The sequence below is a fragment of the Xiphophorus hellerii genome, chromosome 5, assembly GCF_003331165.1.
Source record: "Xiphophorus hellerii strain 12219 chromosome 5, Xiphophorus_hellerii-4.1, whole genome shotgun sequence".
NCBI classification, from domain to species: domain Eukaryota; kingdom Metazoa; phylum Chordata; class Actinopteri; order Cyprinodontiformes; family Poeciliidae; genus Xiphophorus; species Xiphophorus hellerii.
Genome location: NC_045676.1, coordinates 6,201,810 through 6,221,580, shown reverse-complemented (window position 1 = coordinate 6,221,580; position 19,771 = coordinate 6,201,810). Strand labels below are relative to the sequence as shown.

Below are 19,771 nucleotides of genomic sequence, written 5' to 3'. Positions count from 1 at the left end.
ATCCACTCTCTCTCTGTGTGTGTGTGTGTGCGTGTGTGTGTGGGTGTGTGGGTGTGTGTGTGTGTGTGCGTGGGTGTGTGTGTGTGTGCGTGTGTGTGTGTGTGTGAATGTTTGTTTGTTGTTGATTTTGAGCCATTAACATACCTACCAGGACGCAAGATAAAGAATTATGATAGCAGCCAGCTGATGTCTGTTTCAGACACTGGAGTTCAGTAGGGAACGAAAGAGATGAAATTTATGTGATTACATATGTGTGTCCCAGCTAGCTCAGCTAATACTTTAACAATGTGAAGTTTACTTATTTGGAGATTTCAGTCTAAATAAATCTGTGACTACTACGTTAGACAACGTAGTGTTAAGGTCACAGGTTTATGGGTTTTGTCAAAGTGGAACATCATAAGAAATTTTTTAAAATGTACTTGTGTCATAGACCTTGCCTGCAGCATGTACAGTTAATTGAATTAAAACCCTTCAACTTCAGCAATAAAAAGAAGAAAGAATACAAAACACCCCTTTAAGTTTTTGGTAAGCATTTACTGCACCTTTGTTTATATGAAGCTGATTGCTTTGACTGATTAACTCCAGCATCCACAAAAAGTTTTATTAATGATCCCACATGAGCAGAAAACAGCAAAAAGCTGAAACAACAAATAACCTCAGTTTGATCAGATGTAACTCTCCAAGGTCTTGAAGAGATGCATGACCAGCAGCATTCTGCCTCATCGACGGATTTGGCATATCAGCTAAACGTGAGCTGAAAAGGATCATTTCCAAACCTAGAAAGTACAGAGACACACACTTTCCTTTGGTGCAAAAAATGAGGCAAAATCCCAGTTTTACTCAGTTCTTCCCTAAACTGTATAAATCTGATGAGGTCTGGTGGATGGATACAACAGGAGTCAGCTAACTCCACATGGAAACAGATGCTGTTAAGCTGAACAAACTAGAACCAAACAGAACAAATCGCAGACTGTTAATTATCGCATATCTGATTAGCTGTTGGCTTCCATCACCTTAGAGCAAATGTTCTATGTGAAGAAATTATTGTGTTGCTTTTGGCAAGTTGTGGGTTGAACTCCATATTACACTCCCGTATCATGATGATGACACTTATGTGCAAGATAATTAACCTCGAGTCCCCTAGCAGTCTGTATGTTGGTGTATGAATATGTGCGACTGAGCTTAGACCACAGTCATTTAAAATCTTCCTAGAACTAACCCTTTCAGGTTTGATTCAGTACAAGTTGAGAAAGTGCTAACTTATCTTGGCTAATTGAGTAAAATATGAGACTGTTTGGTCACTATGTTCTGATAACATTTAAGTTCTGACAGCTATGTTTGATTAAAATTGTTGTAGACAACTGAATCCATCTCTCTTTTTCTGATCAAAGTTGTTTATCATTGTTAAATGCATTTAATTTATTTAGTTTAAGTCACACAGAACTTCTTTTGATTTCAGGAATGAATCGATCAAAATTATGACAAAAAATGTAAATGGATCAAACTCATTTAGAGCTTCAAAGCTGCAAAACCAGAAAGTCGCATTTACCCAGCAGGAGCCTCAAACTCTCATCCATATTGTCAGTATTCAGTGTTTTGCACAATGATGTGACACTGGGGGAAACTGGAATCAAATTAACAATATCTTAAATACCAGATGGCTACTCTTCCAAACTACAAACCCATCCAAACAAGAGATTTTTCAATTATATATTACGTTAATGGAATGGTGTGGAAAGGTCTGTTTTACAGTATTGGCACCAATCAGGGAGAAATCAAGGAAATGTCTTCACATGGTCATGTGACTGAGTGATTAAAAATGTATCCAAACCCTCCTTCGGCTCATGCAATCAAATGCATAAATACAGGTTGTGAATACAAAATAATAAATTATTCATTGACAATAACCAAAATCCATATTTATGGAAGTCCCAAATTATCTAAAGATTTCCAGTGTTCTGTAGACACAAAAACACAAAACTACTAAACTTCATTATGCCGCTAATTACCTTCTAGGATGTTGTTTATAAAACCTAATGCCCCAAATAATGAGCAACACGTTTTTTGATGAAGCCTAGGTTCCATAGCCTGATTAATCTTTTCTGAGCTCGACACTCATTAAGCTTCTCAACAACCTTTAAATTTTGTATTTGGTTTAAATGCTATTTTTATTATTATTATTATTTGCCTTAGGTAACCTCCAAACTCATTATAATTCCAGGTTTCACGTAAACATCTGGAGTGAGAGCAAGAGATGCGAAACACAACCAGGTCAATAATGACGGCACTGTGGAGCAGCAAGACTGTGGTCTCACTGCATTCTTGAAAGTAGTTTTAATCAGAGGGGTTTCTTTTTTTTTCTATTCCATTTTGCTGTAACCACATGTCTGCTTCATTCACACATGGCATATGAAAACCCAAACTTCTGCCTCAATGAATCAAACATTAAGTGAAAACAACTGTTGTTGACATTTTGATAGCTTTAAATTCCCCCCAAAAATCGGTTGTTTTTTAAATTTTTTAAAAATGCTTTTGATTTTTGCTTTCCTCTGCAACAGGATACATTTTATGTATTTTTCACACTTTTATCCTTATTTCACTATGATGAATTTGGAATCTAAATAATTGCACAAAACCAACAGATTTTAGGTAAACAAGCTCAGGTAAAAACAAAATTGAACCCAATTTGCAGATTTTTAAACCTTTTTTTTCCAAACAAGTTTGCAATTAGTCCAGTTATTCACTCACTCTGACATTTGGGAATGTGATGGTTATTAAACCTGGGTCACTTTGACATTCAGCATTTAGCCGCAGGGAAATTATTAAGTTCATTTTGTTTTCTTTTAGGACACACAATGAACATCTGTGCTCTAACTGACAACACACTCAGCTGTAACTCACAATGACACAGAGTCTTGGGACAAATAACACCTTCATAAATTCCTCTGTTAATGTGTGCCTCAGGTATTTCTCATTAAGTTAAAGCTGATCTGTTACAAGAACTTCAACCCTACAAAACTGATGCACATCAGGAGGCTGAACTAGACCTTCACAAAAAAAAAGGAAATTCAACAACTTTGTTCAACAGTAACACGTTTTAGCACATCTGCTGTCTGTTAGTGATTATTTTACATCATTTTATTCAATCTACATAAAATACTATTTCAAAAGTGGCAAAGATTAAAACCAAGATGATGCAGAGTGACCATAAGAAACCGCTGATACTGCTGAGTGAGAGGCAGAGATGAGCTCAGTTTGAATCAGCCACTATTTCACCAAGTCGTGCTTTTATTCTTTTCACGACATTGTTTACATCCCACAACAAGCATTATTTAGACTCCCAGCACGTTTTCACATAAAAACACAGACACTTTGTCAGTGGCGTGACGGCACTACGTTTACAACCTAAAACTGCAATAGGAGAGAGAGAGAGAGAGAGATGTGTTCACATACATCTGAGTGAGAGTTCCTGCAGAGACCCGTTTAATGGCCACATTAAACATAAATATATTCCGTTAAATAAAACACACACAATTCCCCATTTGTGTGGTCAACTACGCAGACACATTGGTAAACAAACGCACGTGAAGGGGTGTGTATGTGTGTGTGTTTGGGGTGGGGATGGTTCGGTTTGTTCAGAAAGGTGCCAGGGGACATAACTCCGTCTGTGCCTGTCTAGATGGACTTCAGCCCACACCCAGGCTCCTTCCTGGGGACACGTCACTTCTTCTACTTCCCGGGGTCCAACCGAGACCGTGGCCGAGCAGCAGGACGACCGTCTGCAGCGTCCATCCAGTCCAGCCCCGCCGCTGTGGGGAGCCTGAGTGTGCAGAGGCACGGCGGCTGCACTGTCCATCAAAAACCCGGGGGTCAAATTTAGGAGTGGGAGTGGGAGTGGAGGGGTCACTACTGTTTGAGTTCCAGAGCCCAGACATGCTGAGGCCATCCTGTCCGACCTTTGCTCTTCTTATCTCCTACTGATGAGGAGGACGAAGACGAGGAGGCTGCTTTAGGGATCTCCACCTGCAGACATTTCACATGTTATTTTTCTTCTTATCATTTATTATTTTAATTTTACTTTTTCAATAGTAATTGCAGTAATAGTCAGGACATTTGTGTGACTTAAAACAGAATTGCACTGATAGTAATTTAGCCAATTGAAATCAGCTCAGCTTGAAATTATTCATATCCCTGACAGAATAAATTATTTTTATATAACCAAGAAGTTAGTTTTTGGGGGGTTTTCCTGATACACTGAAAAATGAAAACGGGTGATCCAGCTTTAAAAAAAAAAGTCAATTTGTTAGAACTAATCAAATGAAGTTTATCCAAGTAATAATTTAAGTTAAAGTTGTTGTGTTATTCAAAATGAATTGATTAATTTAAGTTTATTTTTAAGTTGAAGCTTTATTCTCTGTTTTCATTGTAGGAAACGAGACATGCATATTTTAAATAAAATAAAAATAATTTTAAAAAGAAAATATTTTTTTATACAGTTTAGTAAAACACAGCATGTCGAAGGTCATTTACACCCATTTCAATAATGGTTGGAAAATATTTTTGGCATTATAGAAATCAAGTTATTCATTTACCGTATTTTCTGCACTATAAGGCGCACCTAAAAGCCTTCAATTTTCTCAAAAGCCGCCTTATAATCCAGTGCGCCTTATAGTGCGGAAAATATGGTAAATGAATAAATTGATTTCTATAATGCCAAAAATATTTAAAACTTGGATGATTTATCATATAAATAAACCTCATATTGACTGATTGATTTTATGTTTGCTTCTACCAGGTAATTTCCACTTGTAGTCCCTGACCCAGCGGATATTTTTTTATTTTTATTAAAAATAAACAAATAAATAAATAAAAAGAGGGCGACTGGTGGCGCAAGGAGTATAGCGTGTTACCCGTGACCCATATATGAAGGCCTAAATTTTCAGCCCAGCTGTCCCGGTTCGAGTCCCAGCCCGTTGACCTTGGCCGCATGTCTTCCCCCTCTCACAACCAGTGAACCAATGAAATGCGAGAAAAACAAACAAAAAACCCACGCCGCTGTTTAATACATAATCAAACTCGTTTTATTGATTTACTATTAGTGATTAGCTGAAAGACTCTTGGCCATTACCCTAATCTTTGGCTCCCTCTCTAAAGATTCAAGTAGGACGCTGATCGGGCCACTAAAAGACATTAATATGTTTCCCAGTCAGGAGAAAAATGTTGGTAAAATTAAAAAAATATATGTCAACTGATAGCAACACAAACATTAATCAATCCATAAACGTATAGGCTACCGATGTGACCGCAGGGCGTTTTGCAAAGCTGGCACCGAACGGATGGATGGGTGGCGGTAGATATGCTATTTATAGGCGATGATAATATGGAATATGGATGCATTCATATTCCAGAATCGCCTTTCAGTGCGTTTATCCTGGATTGAACCCCCACTACAACCCCTAAACAACGTCCCCCACCCTTGCAGCGGTAAACCTCTGGTCGGTACAGTAGCTACACCCACTAAGTTCACCAGACATCAACCAGACAACGAGCAGCAGAAAACGACACCTCAGTTCCATCCCAGCGCGGATAAATCCCTGCACGGGAATGCCGCAGATCCAGCCTGCTGCGCAGGGAGGTAGGGTGAATAACAATCAGCATGCTGGCAAGAAGTACACAGAGTTTCTTTCCTATCTGGACTTTTTTAACAACATAAAATCCAGCGGGTTTTTTTTTTTAAATAAACGTAATTTAACGTAATTTAGCAGCATGCTGCGAGGAAACCTTTAATGGGTTGCAGGGCAAACACACCGATGTGGATAGTTACTCAAAAATGTTCCATTCGAAGAAAATGACAGACGGCCAATAGCTTAATTCAAAGTGGAGCGTAAGTGTGTGTGTTTGTGTTTATGCGTGATTTAAAATCAATCTTCTTAACAATTTAATTTTTAAATCAACCAAAATTATGTATTCACAGGACGCGGAATTTTGTAGGCCATCTGAATACTAAAACTCCTTCCTTAAATTGTGTTACTCTGCAAAGAATATTCTTCAGAAAACTAAAGCTGAAGATTTTTTTCTCTCTCAATATAATACGATAAAAAAAAAATTTCAAAATAGTAGCACAAATAGTTTTTTAATAAAACACGTCATATCTTCAGTAACTCAGTCCCTGTTAAATAAATCCCAACATGTAACTGGGAGGTGTGACTGCTGTCCAGGCCTTGTTTACATCCCTAACTCTGAAACCACAGCCACATCTCCACTGGCACATCACATTAAAGCTACACATATAACCAGGAGCATTAAAAATAACCTTCTGAATTCATCTTGTCAAGCGCAATTAGGCCTAATGTTGATTTTTGTTATAGGTTCGATGTTCAATTTCGGGTTTTTTTTTTTTAGATGAAATGTAAAGGCATTCGCAGAATAAAGAAAAAAAAATTAGGGATGCATTTTGAAACCGAAAGCCTCTGGGATGTATTATCACCCAGTTCCTAATAGGAGTAGGCGATTTGGACTTAAAATGTTATCACGATATTTTGTGGTACTACTGTGATAACGATAAACGTGATGATAAGAATTATTTATTACTTCTTTTTTCCGCTTGCCACAGCAATGACAGCCCCACTAAACTGCACACAAAAACTGCACTTAATCATATTTTCAAATTTATTGATATTTTCTTTGAATAAGCAGTGGAATTTTTTTTTATTGTTAAAAATTGCCCAATTTTTACATCAAACTGGAATTTATTGCGACAACGATCAATCAAAATTCTTATCATGACAAGACATTCATCACGATAAATGATGCGACAAATGCGCACTGCTTAAACGATGCTTATAGGTTTAGAGACAAGTAAAGAAATGCGTCATCAAAATAAATGGATATACAATTAAAAAAAAAAACAAAAAACATCCAAACCGTGTGACCTAATTTGAACTTCCACTTGTTGACAGAAAAAGGCGGCTTAAGTCCAACGAATTGCGTGATCGTTCCTAATAATAACTTCTCCTTGATTTTTGAGCAACAACAACACTGCAGCTTGTTGGTTTTTTTCATTCTTGTGTTTTAGGAAGACAGCATACAATCTAAAGAAGACGTGACTCAATTGTAATCCAACGTCCAGCCTCCTGCAGTGAATGCAGCTCCAAGTGGAAGGGAGAAATGCGTCCTGGCTTCCATTACGCACCACACTTCCTATACACATCAAGCAGGAAATAATTATTCTGCTCTGGCCTGCTCCGTGTACTTTTGTTTGTTTGGACGCATAATGTCTGCTGCACAGCTCGGATGCGTTGTGGGCTGAGGGAAGGTGTGCTGCAGCTGATGGATTCCCCCTCAGATAAACCCGGCAGAGTTGGTGTCATGATGCTTCGCTGCGCCTCGTAAATAAAAACATCGCTCTGAAGTTTGGTCAGCGATCACAGAGGACTGATTTAAAATGTGTGGATTATATTAGCGGCTACTGCCAACACGCGGATCGACGCCGTGCATAGGCATGCACACTAAAAGTGCCATAATAATTTTATTGTCCGCAGAGCTGCATGGGACAAACAGTGAAACTGCATGTGAAGACAATGCAGCCGCTGGAAGTGTGACTCCATCAGAAATGCTGCTATAATAAAAGCGGGTCGTAATGGCTGAAGCTGGCCTCCGTTGGCTCCATGAAGTCTGAGAAAGGCCACCGATTCACCCCCCCCCCCCCCCCCCCCCCCCCCCCGTTCAGGCTTAATACACACCATACATTTCCATATTTTTCTCTTTCTTACAAGGAATGCAACACGGAAGAGGTGGGCTTTATTTTTATTTTATTTTACAGTACTCATCAGTTTTTGAGCTGTACTTTATTTACATGGAAAACTACGGGTATTTCTGTGTCAATTTTCAGAGTTATTCTATTTTATTTATGTATTCCCTGTGTTTAGCAACATAACGTAAGAATATAGATTTATACTGATTTTTTTTATTGCTTTTTTTGTACTTTGATGCTTTTACATTTTTATATTTTATTTATTCTGTATAGGGACGTATTTTGTTCTTTTTGTTCTCTGAAGTTACTTTTTATTTTAATTTGTGAATTCAATGTATAATTCTTCAGATTCACGCATAAATGTAATACATGAACATATTTCATAATAGTAATAATATTCCCATATAATTATGGTAAACAGATTATATTGCACATTCTTTATTTTATGTTATTTGCTATCTTAATTTCTCTTAATATTGATGGAGAGATTTAAAGATTTTTTTTTTGTTTTGCATTTAGCCACATGGCGGAAGTGCTCCTGTTCTTTTTAAATTTATTTTATATATTTTTTCCACTATATATTTTTTAAATATTAAATTCTGCGAATGCAACGTAAAAGTACGATTTATTTGTATAGTTTTGTACTTAACGCCAATTAGGAGTTTCTAAATAATGGCTACACATCAAAATTTGCGTTCTGTTTTCACGGCATAATAAAATTATGAATAAGTAATGTAAGTAATGCAACAGCCATTTCTGTTGTCATTGATGGTCCTGTTCTGTTTCCTTTCTTGATTAAATTATCGGTAAAGTGATCCATGCTGATCGAGCACAGCGCACATTTGAAGACACGTGCAAACACAAACTTTCCTGCCTCTGTTTACTCTCTCCTTACCGGCGATTTAAATTCCTACCGCACGTAAACGCGCCAATAACTGACCGTCTGTAGTTGCGCTTACAGGGATTTCCTTCGCTCCTGTTTGCGTTTGATGTGCTTAAGGCCGAAACGCTGCAAAACGAAGTGAATGAGTGTTTCAGTCACGCAAACTGCTCTGATAATCCAACTCAGCTGGTAAGATGAATTAATAAAGTGGAGCGTTTCTGTGAACGTTGATAAAAGTTGCATTTGTATTTAAAATCGATTTACAGATGACATATTTTAAGATGTTAATTATCATTTTAACTGGTTGATTATCGTAAACTATTGCCCTAAATTATGTAATAATCATTTTTACACACAGGTAATGTAACCTAGATCGGTGTATTTATTTATTTCCGGTGCGCCTGCATAATTGGTCCACACAAATTTCGCTTTCTTGTGTTTGTTTTGTATTGCGTAGGTTGTGGTCTGTCTTTATCTCTCTTTGTGGCAAGAATTTGCTAAATTGTAGGCTTTTAAGCGGCGTCTCTGCCTGGCGTTTCTCCTCTCCTCCTGCAGCCCTGCAGAGGAGGCTCACAGAGGACTTTTAAAGGATTTTCCACTGCGAACTTAAGTCATCAATCTTGTTGAGATAAAACATTCACGACACGACTAACGGGGCCAAATGAGCGTGGAACCGTGTAAAACAACTATCTAACATCTTCTCTGCGCAGGGACTGGCTGTGAATTCAGGTCATGACTCGTGTCTGGAGAATAAATCACTGCACGGAGCAGCGGGACGCGCAGAGCCGATCTGCTTCTGCAGGCCTCCTCCTCGGCGCTTTCAGCAGACATACCAGTTTACTCTCTTTATTTCTTCACGTTATTCCCTCCAGTGGCGTATTTAGTCAGCTTATGTTTTCTGATAGTATTACCAATGGCGACATTATGCAACCTGAAATCTCAGCCTGTGTGTGTTTTCGTCGTGACATGCAATCAGTGTGTTGAATGTGTGTTAATGGTGACCCTGCGGATGCCTTACCGCCTCTCTTTTCCTGCGTTCCTCCCGTGCCTCCGTCTTTTTCAGCTCGGCTTTAAACGCCTGCGTGTCTCCGTGCTGGCCGTCCTTGTCCAGGATGTCCATCAGGTAGGAGATGTAGCTGGTGGCCAGCCGCAGAGTCTTGATCTTGGACAGCTTGGTGTCGGCCGGGACGTTGGGGATGCACTCCCTGAGCTCCGCGAAGGCCGAATTGATGCTTTGGGTCCGCCGCCTCTCCTTGCGATTTGCGGTGGGTCTCCGCTTTATGGTGCGTGGGTGTGCGTGGTGGTGGTGGTGCATGCCAACCGTGGCTCCGTTCATAGAGATGCTGCCGGGCCCAGGGATCAGATGGTTCCCGGGTCCGTAGTGGTGGTGGTGGCGCGCGTCCAGGCCGCCGGAGGAGTCGCCCCCGCTGTTGGTGTGGTACTCCGGGCTGTAGCCCGGCGCGAGGCTGTACTCTGTGGGCGACATGTCCGCGTGGCTGATCAGCCAGCTCGTGAAGTACGGAGGCGCCCCGGTGTCCTCGTGGCACCGTCCGGCCGCCGCCGCCGCGTGCAGCGAATAGTGGTGGCTGTCGTGGTGGTGCATGATCGGGTGGTGAGGGTAGCCTGACACCAGACTCATAGTCCTGCTCACTGTCGCGCACTCCGGCGCGAAAACAAACAAACACACACACGCGCGCGCGCGCGCGTTCGCACGCGCACACACACACACACACACACACACACACACACACGCACACACACACACGCACACACACTAAGAGGCCCGAGAGATGCTGCAGAGGGAACGTGAAGTTTAATATTCCCTCCGTGCAAATGTTTGCATCCTGGATAATATTCCCAGCAGGGAACCCCCCCCCCCGGTCACACTCTCGGTATTCCTGCAACACTCACCGGGCCTGCAGGCCGCTCTCTGCTGCTGAAACAGCTTCCCTAGTTAGGACATCGTTGTTCTTCGTCTTCTCCTCTCCGCGAAGCAATACCACAGACCCTTTCCTCCCCTTTTCACAGGAAAACACACTTCGACTCTTCCTCCTGTTCTCCTCTACGGCTCATTTCCGTCAGTCAGCTGTCAGCTGTCAGCCAGGAGGGAGAAGGCTGGGCTGATCCTGGGTCACCCCTCTGAGACTGACTGACCGTAGAGTCCGCCTGGCTACATGAGAGAGAGAGAGAGAGGAAGAGAGAGAGAGAGAGGTGGTGGGGCTGGCTCTCGGCTCCATGAACCACTGGCGGACTTGCCCCCCTCATCGGGCCCCATTTCCAGGCTCTGTATAACCCACTTGTCTTTAATGTCAATAGGCCTGCTAAGTAGGCCTGCCGGCACATGCGCACAACCGCGCGCCCGTCAGCCAGCGTTTACTTACGCGGCAGAATCTGCTGGATCAAAAATGAGGCTGTGATTGATAAAAATGAATGCATTTACTCCAAGACATGAGGTTCACGAGGAAGTGTTTCATTTATCTGTTTATATTCTTCTTAATGAGTTTAATATTTCAGCTGAAGCAAAGAGTTTGCGAATTGGCTGAAATATGTTTTTCTTCAATATATAAAATAGGCTATATGTATTTGAAAAATATCTAAATAAGTGGCGTGAGTTTGAGATTTCTGATTTGCTTAAGACTATTCTCATGGTGTCAGGGTTCTGTCTATATATTTTTTTTATCAATGATAATAAAAGATGAAAGTCTCGCTGGTGATGCGTCACACCAAGAGGATTTACAGATTAAACCGACCTGAGATAAAAGAACTCAAAACAATTTAGTCCAACAACTAATATCAGCCATTTTGGCACCGAATTAAAATTTTATTCTGATTTATTTGACTTATTTTATTAATCACCATCTTTTGATTATATATCAACGGTTCCGGTTATTACTCCTGTCGAATATTTACAACTAATAATATGTCACTGCGCCATTTCAGAACGATTTGGGTTTACCAAATAGATTTTTATAGGTTTATGATAACTTAAGTATTTTTTAATTGACTTTCTTTAAGGTAAAGCAGTAGAAATGACCCTCCGCCCCCAGTAAATGTACAATAATTTCTGCTGTTGTTAGGTAATGTCTTTCAGTTAAATAATTTAAAGTGTTGATTAAATAACAGCAGACAAGTTAAGACAACGCCTGAAATAAAATATAAATTATTACAATTATTTTATTATGTATTCTTTTTTAATTTGTTTTATTATTACATGTAAGAAATCTTAGTTAACCTTCTGACCCGTAACATAGAGTGAAAGTCGTTTATTTATATAGACATGCGGAAAAACCAAATTCACACAGTAAAACGCAACAGAGACACAAAGTAAGTATGAGAATGTAAAAGGTTTGTTAAAATATGCGGTTTGGATGTTATTTTTGGGTCCACAATAACAAAATAATGAAATAGTTGAATCTCTCGGTTGCGCTCACCCTGTGGCTGACCTCAGTCTGCGGTGTCCGCAGGACGCCTCGAAACACGCAACTTCTCCTTATTCGCCAAAGCTGCGGAGTAAAAAGCAGACTGTTCACGTTTGTCTGCTTTTTTTCCACGTACTTACACGTTGTTTTTTTGGGTTGGTTTTCCAATTATTTAACGTTATTAAAAACACGATTAAGTAAATTAAGACAATTAAATGAACACAACATTGTTGATCGCGGGGTTAACCAGCAACTAAGCCTTTCAACTCGCCTTAAATCTAACTTATAAAACAGCACAAGTTTACCAAAAGGTATTTCAGTTCAATAAAAGCAAATTATTATTATAGCCAAAATAACACTATTCAAGTTTCTTAAAAGTATGTACACAGATTGAAATAAAATACCCTAGAATAAATGAAAACGTTGAGATCAACCTGCCGTTCATCCAGAAGAAACGACTGCTAGGTCACAGTGAGTTTGAAAAAAGCTGACATTGTCACCAGGCTGGTACAGTTTCGGGTGCATCAGTGCCATTGCACAACCTCTGGCTGGTGCTGTTGACGCAGATACGCGTGGAGCTTCAGGCAAAGTGCTGTTTTTCTGCAGGGCACTGCCAGATTTATTTCTGAACCCCTGCAGGTTCTGTCAACTTCTGGCTGTTGAGCCTGTTTTTCTGTAAAATGCATCAGTTTCAAAATGTTTCAATGAGAGGAGAGCATGGGCAGAGGTGGGTAGAGTAGCCAAAAGTTGTATTCAAGTATTACTTCAGTAAATTTAAATCAAGTTGTCAAATGTATCAGTCCAAAAAATCATTCAAGTAAAAGTTTAAAACTTGGTCAAGATTTCAAAAGAACAGAGTAACTGATCTAAACGTCTGAATACATTTGTGAAAACTTTGTTATCAGAGAGAAAACAATATAATAGTAGGTGTGAAGTTTGATATTTTAAAGACAAATATTAAAAAAAAAAAATTAACACAAATAGATTACGTAATTTGAAAACAATAAATGATGGCAGAAGAAACATATTTCCAACTTAATTCTTTTCACAACATAAAAGATTGAATGTTGTGAAACATTAATCTTGCATGCAAATACTTACAGTCCAATGCTTACCGTATGAAATGTATAAGTTATAACAGGGAAAATACATCAAGTGACAATATTGATATATTGAGCTTAATAAGACACAGAAGGTTCAGCAGACAGAAAATATCAATGAAACAAATAAATTTGTGTACAAACAAGAAGTCTTAATTTAACATTAAGTGTCTGTATCTGGTGCATTTTTGGATTCTTATTTTATTCTTTAAAATTATTACTGGGTGACAGAGATGACCAAAGTTTTACTCAAGTAAGAATAGCTTTACTTCAAAATAAAATTACTCACACAGACGTAAAAACTACTCATAGAAGTAACTTTATTATTATTATTATTATTACTATTATTATTACTATTATTTATGTATTTTTTCAAATATGTATTCAAATTCATGGAACTAAGAGTAACAAGTTGCCCACCTCTGAGCATGGATCATAATTGCAACAATACAGCTTTCTTGGTAAAGAAATAAATGTTCACCCATTAACCAGCATTAATTTGCTTAATTTATCTGCATGTACAGCAAAGGAGAAGCCTAATGAAAAACTGGAGACGTTTAACCCGGGTTTTCATGCGCTGTCAGAACAGTAGATCATTATACTTCAGCACTGGCTCTGCCACCCACTGCAGCTCTGGATGGATGGATGCACCTTTACCAATTCAGTAGATATTCTCTTCAATGGATGCTTACGGTGCTGATGAGTAGTCAGAGCAGAACCTCATAGGCGCAACACCAGGTTGAGAAAAAGCATAGCACACAATCCTTCAAATGCAGAGAGCAGACTTCCTGTTCTGTGAAAAAGTGGCCTGGTGCACAGCAGAAATGTTTTATTGCAGGTGTTTGATAGGTCAGAGCAATATCTGATCTACATTTCTACAAACGTAAGGAGACGTTAACAACACCACAGAAAGCCCCCGATTCACCCAGTCCCTTCACTTCACAGTTCAGGAGCCACATTTTCCCCCCAGAAACATAAAATCCAGGTAAATTATAACAGTTCTTAAATTTGACATTAACCTTTAGATAGCAAAAGTTAGGAAGGCAACTTTTTTTTTGTTTTACAAGACCAGGTATGGATCATCGAATCAAACTGCACTGTACTGTAATTGTATCAACTGGACTCTATGTAACTGGACCTGAACCAATATGTGAATGCATTTGCTATGATTCTGTTGAAGTGATTAGGATTAAAATGAATGAATATGGACTGAAGTGAACTGCATAGAGGAGGAGGAGAAGAAATTGTGATGTTTTTCTTACGTCTGTTGAGATTAAAATTTTTTGACCTGGAATGCAACTGAACTCATTCAAAGTGAACTGAATTGTATTGAATTGAACTGAATTGCATAATCGGATGCAGATTAATTCTTAGCCTGGTGAGCTACATCAACACTACAGTAAACCATGTGATCAAAATTATTATAAAATTACAAAGATTTGGGTCTCAGGGGATTTGCTTTGCTTTCTACCTTTGAACAACGAGCGTAAAAAAAAACAACAAAATGTGTTCTAAATTATATTTTTAAGAAATGTAAATTTTTCAGTTCCTTACTTGTTTGCACAGCCATTTTCAAAATAATCAAATATTTATGTGTTGCATTTTTATACAGAGGTTAATCAGGTGTTTCCTTCCAGCTGCATTTCTATGAGAGTTTCATAATTTTTTCCATAAGTGTGCTTTGTTTCTGTTCTTGGGTCAGATGGAATTTGAATGCATTTGTTTGTTGGCCTGACTCGTGAGAGCACATTTTATGAGTCTGGATAATTCTGGGTTTAAAGGAGAAACAACCAATTTTTTTTTTATGGTTTCTCAGAATAATACCATATTTATAAATGGAAATACATGAGATAATGGGTAATAATATTACCTATAATATTTGTATGTTGTGTATTTCTCTGATAAAAACATTAAAACAGGCAAAGGGTATGCACCACGGCAAATGCATTGTAAGCTAAACATGGCTGAACTTTATGTTTGCATGATTCATCAAGATTATAGAAGGTTTGTGGACCTGGATGCATTCCTCCTGATTTGTGTGGGAGCAAAGCGGCAGGAACGATTGGGGGTCGCAGGAATTCTCTGTGAAGAAGGCATATGATTTATATTTGTTTAAGTGTTGGATGGGGGCCACATTATGTGTGCGTGTGGGTGCGTGTGTGTGTGTTGGCGTGTGTGTGGGTGTGGGTGTGTGGGGGTGTGTTGGGGTGTGCAGGGGTGTGTGTGTGGGTGTGTGTGTGTTGGCCTGCTCTTTGTAATCCATCTATGTGAATGGGAGCTGTTGCAGTAATTTAGATCAGTTTGTGTCTCCTGATAATGATACATAATTAGACTGTAGGTCAGTCGGTCAGACTCCCCATCTCTCTCTCACTCTTTCCCTCTCTCTCTTTTTCTCTCTTGCTCAAACACACACACACACACACGCGCACGCACCCACACGCACACAAACACACACACACTGAATCCTCTCCCCCTGTGTGCCCTCTGCTCTGATTTCAGCTATTCCTCCTCTTCTGAATGAACCTTAAATGAAACATTGGAAAAAATGTGACTCATTCATATACATAAGTAAGCAAAGGAGTTGTTTTTTTTTTAAAGAGTATGAAACAGGTTTCTCAAAAGATATTAAAACCCTCCAAAGGGACATCTTTTAGGATTTTTAAAAAATACATATTTTCATTTTTATAGGTGGAATTTGAACCCTTTTCAACAAACTATTTGGTGACTCTTCTTCTAATCGCTGAACAGATTTCTACATGTTTCCATTTATGTTTTTATGCTTTATCTTTAGTGATGCGCTCTGTCTTTGAGGTTGGAAAGCCTCCCTACAAAGACCCCAATCTTTAGCTCTCATAGTTTCTCAATTAGATTCATGTCAGGACTCTGGCTCAGGATTGTCACTAGGTAGAAACATGTTTTGTAAAATTAAAAGATTAGTTTAAACCTAAACCTTCCATGAATACGAATAGTTTGATTCTTAATAAGTGTGAACTTGTACAATAGGAAACATGAGGGCAACAGGTAGTTTACAGGCAATTTAGAGAAAATATCAAGTTCAGTCAGCAGACAAAGACGAATTTAATAAATAAAATTGGCAGCTCTTGAAAGACATTTTTCAGTTTTGGGGGTTGTACTGTGTAGTTGGTTGGTATGTAAGGTGCCCTGATGTTATAGCAGACTAATGTTAGACCCAATAGGTATGAGAGGGCACCATGAGGCTGTGGCAGCCTGCAGCATGCTGGGAAGAGTCCAGTCTGTTGTAGAGTGGAAGCTAAAGATGGTTCAGGAGATTCCTCTGTGAGTTTGTGGAAAAGATTTCATTTTGGGTAACATAATGGGCACTAGCTAATGCACGTAACAAGTTGCTGATCTGGTAAAATAACTAAAGCACCTATGCATACTTGTAACATAAGGAGCAGGTTTCAGCTCCACAAACATGGTGGCAAATCTAGTCACAATAAAATACGAATGTAAGCCTCTTCATACCAAATCAGCTGTGAGAAACAGAGGAAACACATACTTTTGTTTGAAATGGTTCTACAAAAAATAATTATGTGTGTCCTCCAAATCCATTTGTCAAAAAGAAGCACAAAGTTCCTTATTGGAAATAAATAAGTTTCCCCAACCTTAACTACAGTTAGAGTCCACTTTCCCACCTGACAAGTTGTTTTTTTAAACCCAGCTGACTTTATAAAACCAAAGCCGTTAATTGAGAAAATAGAGGGAAAGGTCAGTGACCAATTACAACAGTAAAGGAAAAGAAGGACCAAAGCAACTTCCTGTAGGAGATTAATTCAGATCTAGAAAGTGAAATAAACAGGTTCCTGTGCTTTTGTTTCCTCTTCTGTCCCTAAAATTACCTTCATTTGTGTTTGATGGATCTGAATCTAAAGGATGACCAAAGATTTAGTGAAGCAAGCGGCTATGTAGCAACTTTACTGGTTCTAAGCTGTTAATGCAACATGACAATGAGAAGTTGGAGCATGAAATACTGCAGCTACAAAGTTTGCAGCTGCAACACAAAGCAAAGAGAGAAAGTAAGAAAGTCACAGCAAAAAAAAAGAAAAGAAAAAGAGGTTGGGGGAGGGCGGATTCATGGGCGGATTCATGGGTCCAGTCTGCAAAGGACTGGACCTATAGCAGCACAACTAAGGGATGGTCTTGTTCCTTAAAGTAGGGAGAATATGCCCCTCCCTAACCCTAGGGATCCTGTTCTACGAGAGAGGAGACTGCAAACTAAAGGCTCTCTAATGGCTTAAGGAATCTCCAGATTGTGCATAGACCTATAAACTCTAGAACCAAATGGCTAGTAATATCCATAAACAACGCAGGAGCTTGGTCATTAAGAGGAAGGAAAGATTAGAAACTCTGTTCCTGTTTTCATCAGCCTTACTGTGTTGGAAACAAACACAATGAACCTTTAAAAACAGATGATTTCCACATTTTTATATATTTAAGACTCTTTTTGTAAAGTCAGAGTTGGTAGTAACTAGATACATTTACTCAACTACATTTACTTGAGTAACGTTTTTGAAAAAACATACTTTTAGGAATCTTTGTCAAAGATTTTGTATTGAAACAAACTGATTTGGAAAAATTTTCTTTTTCCTGATTTTATTTTTTGTTACTAAAGGTAAGGTCAGGTAAGGTAATTTAATTCATATAGCACATTTTCAGCAACAAGGCAATTCAAAGTACTTATGTGAATCATTGTAATTTTGGTCCTTAAAATACCAAAATTTCCACTTAAATTTACATTGTAGTCCTCCTGATTATGTAATTTTTAAATACTAAATGATTGATAATTTAATCAGTTTTTTACCAAATACTTTTTTACTCTTACTTGAATAATTTCTTGGATGGCTACTTTTTGCTTTTACTTGAGTAAAAATAAGTTGAAGTTGTGCTACGCTCACTTAAGTGCATTTTTTTGGTACCTTGCCCACCTCTGTGTAAAGTCTATGAAGAAAAAGTATCTACCCAAGCACATAACCCTGGTGAACACCTGTGCAACAACCTAAAATACATCTAATAACTAGAACTTAACATGTTCCTGTCTTTACTCTACAATATGGCATACCAAGAAGAGATGAGATACACCAGAGAACCTATTAATGTCTCAGTAAACACTAAAAGTCCCTGAACACCGCAGTAATGACAGGCCTTTTAAAAGAGCCGTGTACTTTAGGCAAATCTTTTCCGGTTTGTGTTCTGCCATAAAAACAAACAAAGAGATAAAAGGATGAAACGAACCTCTCCCTTCACTGATATGTATGTTTGGTTGGAAGTTTGGTTTAATTATGCACACTCAAAAGTAATTTCATGATCCACTTTAAAAAAAACAGTTGGATAAACAGAAATTAGAAGTTTCTTAGCAACCACAAACCTAAAAATCCAACTCAGTTTCCATAAAACGCAGTAGTAGCGGCGGTAGAAAAACTATTATTTGCTTCTCATTAGATCAGCCACCATTCATGAAACTGGGCAGCTTCTGTTATAGTACTGGACATGTTGCTACAACCTTTAGTTGCAACATATCCATATAAATATATTCCTACGAACTCAGCTCCCAGTGCTGAATTTGCTCCATATTTACCTCATAAACAGCTCCAACATTTCTTATGAGTACCAGAAAAATAAGTGCGAGAAAAACAAAGCAGATTTACCAATAATCTTCACACACTCTTACGTCTGATAGTTTCACAGTTAATAGCCGTGCAGACGTCTCACTGGATCAATACACAGAAAAGTGCAAAGGACCAAAGTTTGTATGCAGAAATCCCTGGTTTAATGCTTCAGCAGAAACATATTTTCCCCCACTTTTTAGTACTGAACACATTTGTTTGAGGAACATTTCTTTACTTTTATCTTTTCATAAACCCATAGTCTGTTCCAGATTCCTTCCAGAAATACTTTAAAATCCACTTCTGGATTTGTTTATCTTCAGACAATATCAAGCCAACACGTTGCACTCATATTTAATGTCTACACAAGCTTGACCAGGACACACTGGAGCTAGACCAGTTTTAGGTAGTTTCCTTTTTTTTTTTTGAGAAATGGAAACAATGTGAATATGTTTCATTAGCATAGCGCTAAAAGTCAGAGCAAGGCCAGGTGTATGAAGGAGCTAACCTGTTATACTCAGGACAGGACTGATTTACTATTAAATCAGGAATTTATGAATAAATTCCTGATTATAACAAACAATAAGTAAACAATGTTAAAACAAATGTTTATCAAAGAATAAAAGTGTGTAATAGAAGTAATTACAGCAGATCAAAGATAAAAATATCATAAAAAGTACAAATGAAGTAAAACTTATTCAAAGCACACTATTCGGAAGCACAGAATTGATTTTCATCTTACACACACTGAAAAAACACAAAATCTCACCAACTATTCATGGTCTGGTTTCAAAGGAAATATCTTAGTACACTTCAAATAAGACAAAACAAACATGGCAAAACACTGACCATGCTCAAAATAACTTTTCAGCCAGATATTGGAGCTTGTTTTAAGTCAATAAATCCCTAATATTGATGAAAATATACTAGTTCAACTGATTAACTCATAACATGGTAAAAATGTCTTGTTATAAGTGTAATTATTTGCCAGT

The 19,771-nt window shown here is 38.4% G+C and overlaps 1 protein-coding gene across 1 annotated transcript; it reads right to left on the bottom strand.

Annotated features, from left to right (window-relative positions):
- Window positions 1-513: 513 nt before the first annotated feature.
- On the bottom strand, window positions 514-11,672 carry hand2 (heart and neural crest derivatives expressed 2). The gene is made up of 3 exons (XM_032561905.1): window positions 10,548-11,672; window positions 9,655-10,429; window positions 514-4,023 (listed from the first exon to the last, which is right to left on the bottom strand). The coding sequence occupies exons 2-3, from the start codon at window positions 10,273-10,275 to the stop codon at window positions 3,907-3,909; spliced, it is 738 nt and encodes a 245-aa protein (XP_032417796.1). The 5' UTR covers window positions 10,276-10,429; window positions 10,548-11,672; the 3' UTR covers window positions 514-3,906.
- Between the last annotated feature and the right edge of the window lie 8,099 nt (window positions 11,673-19,771).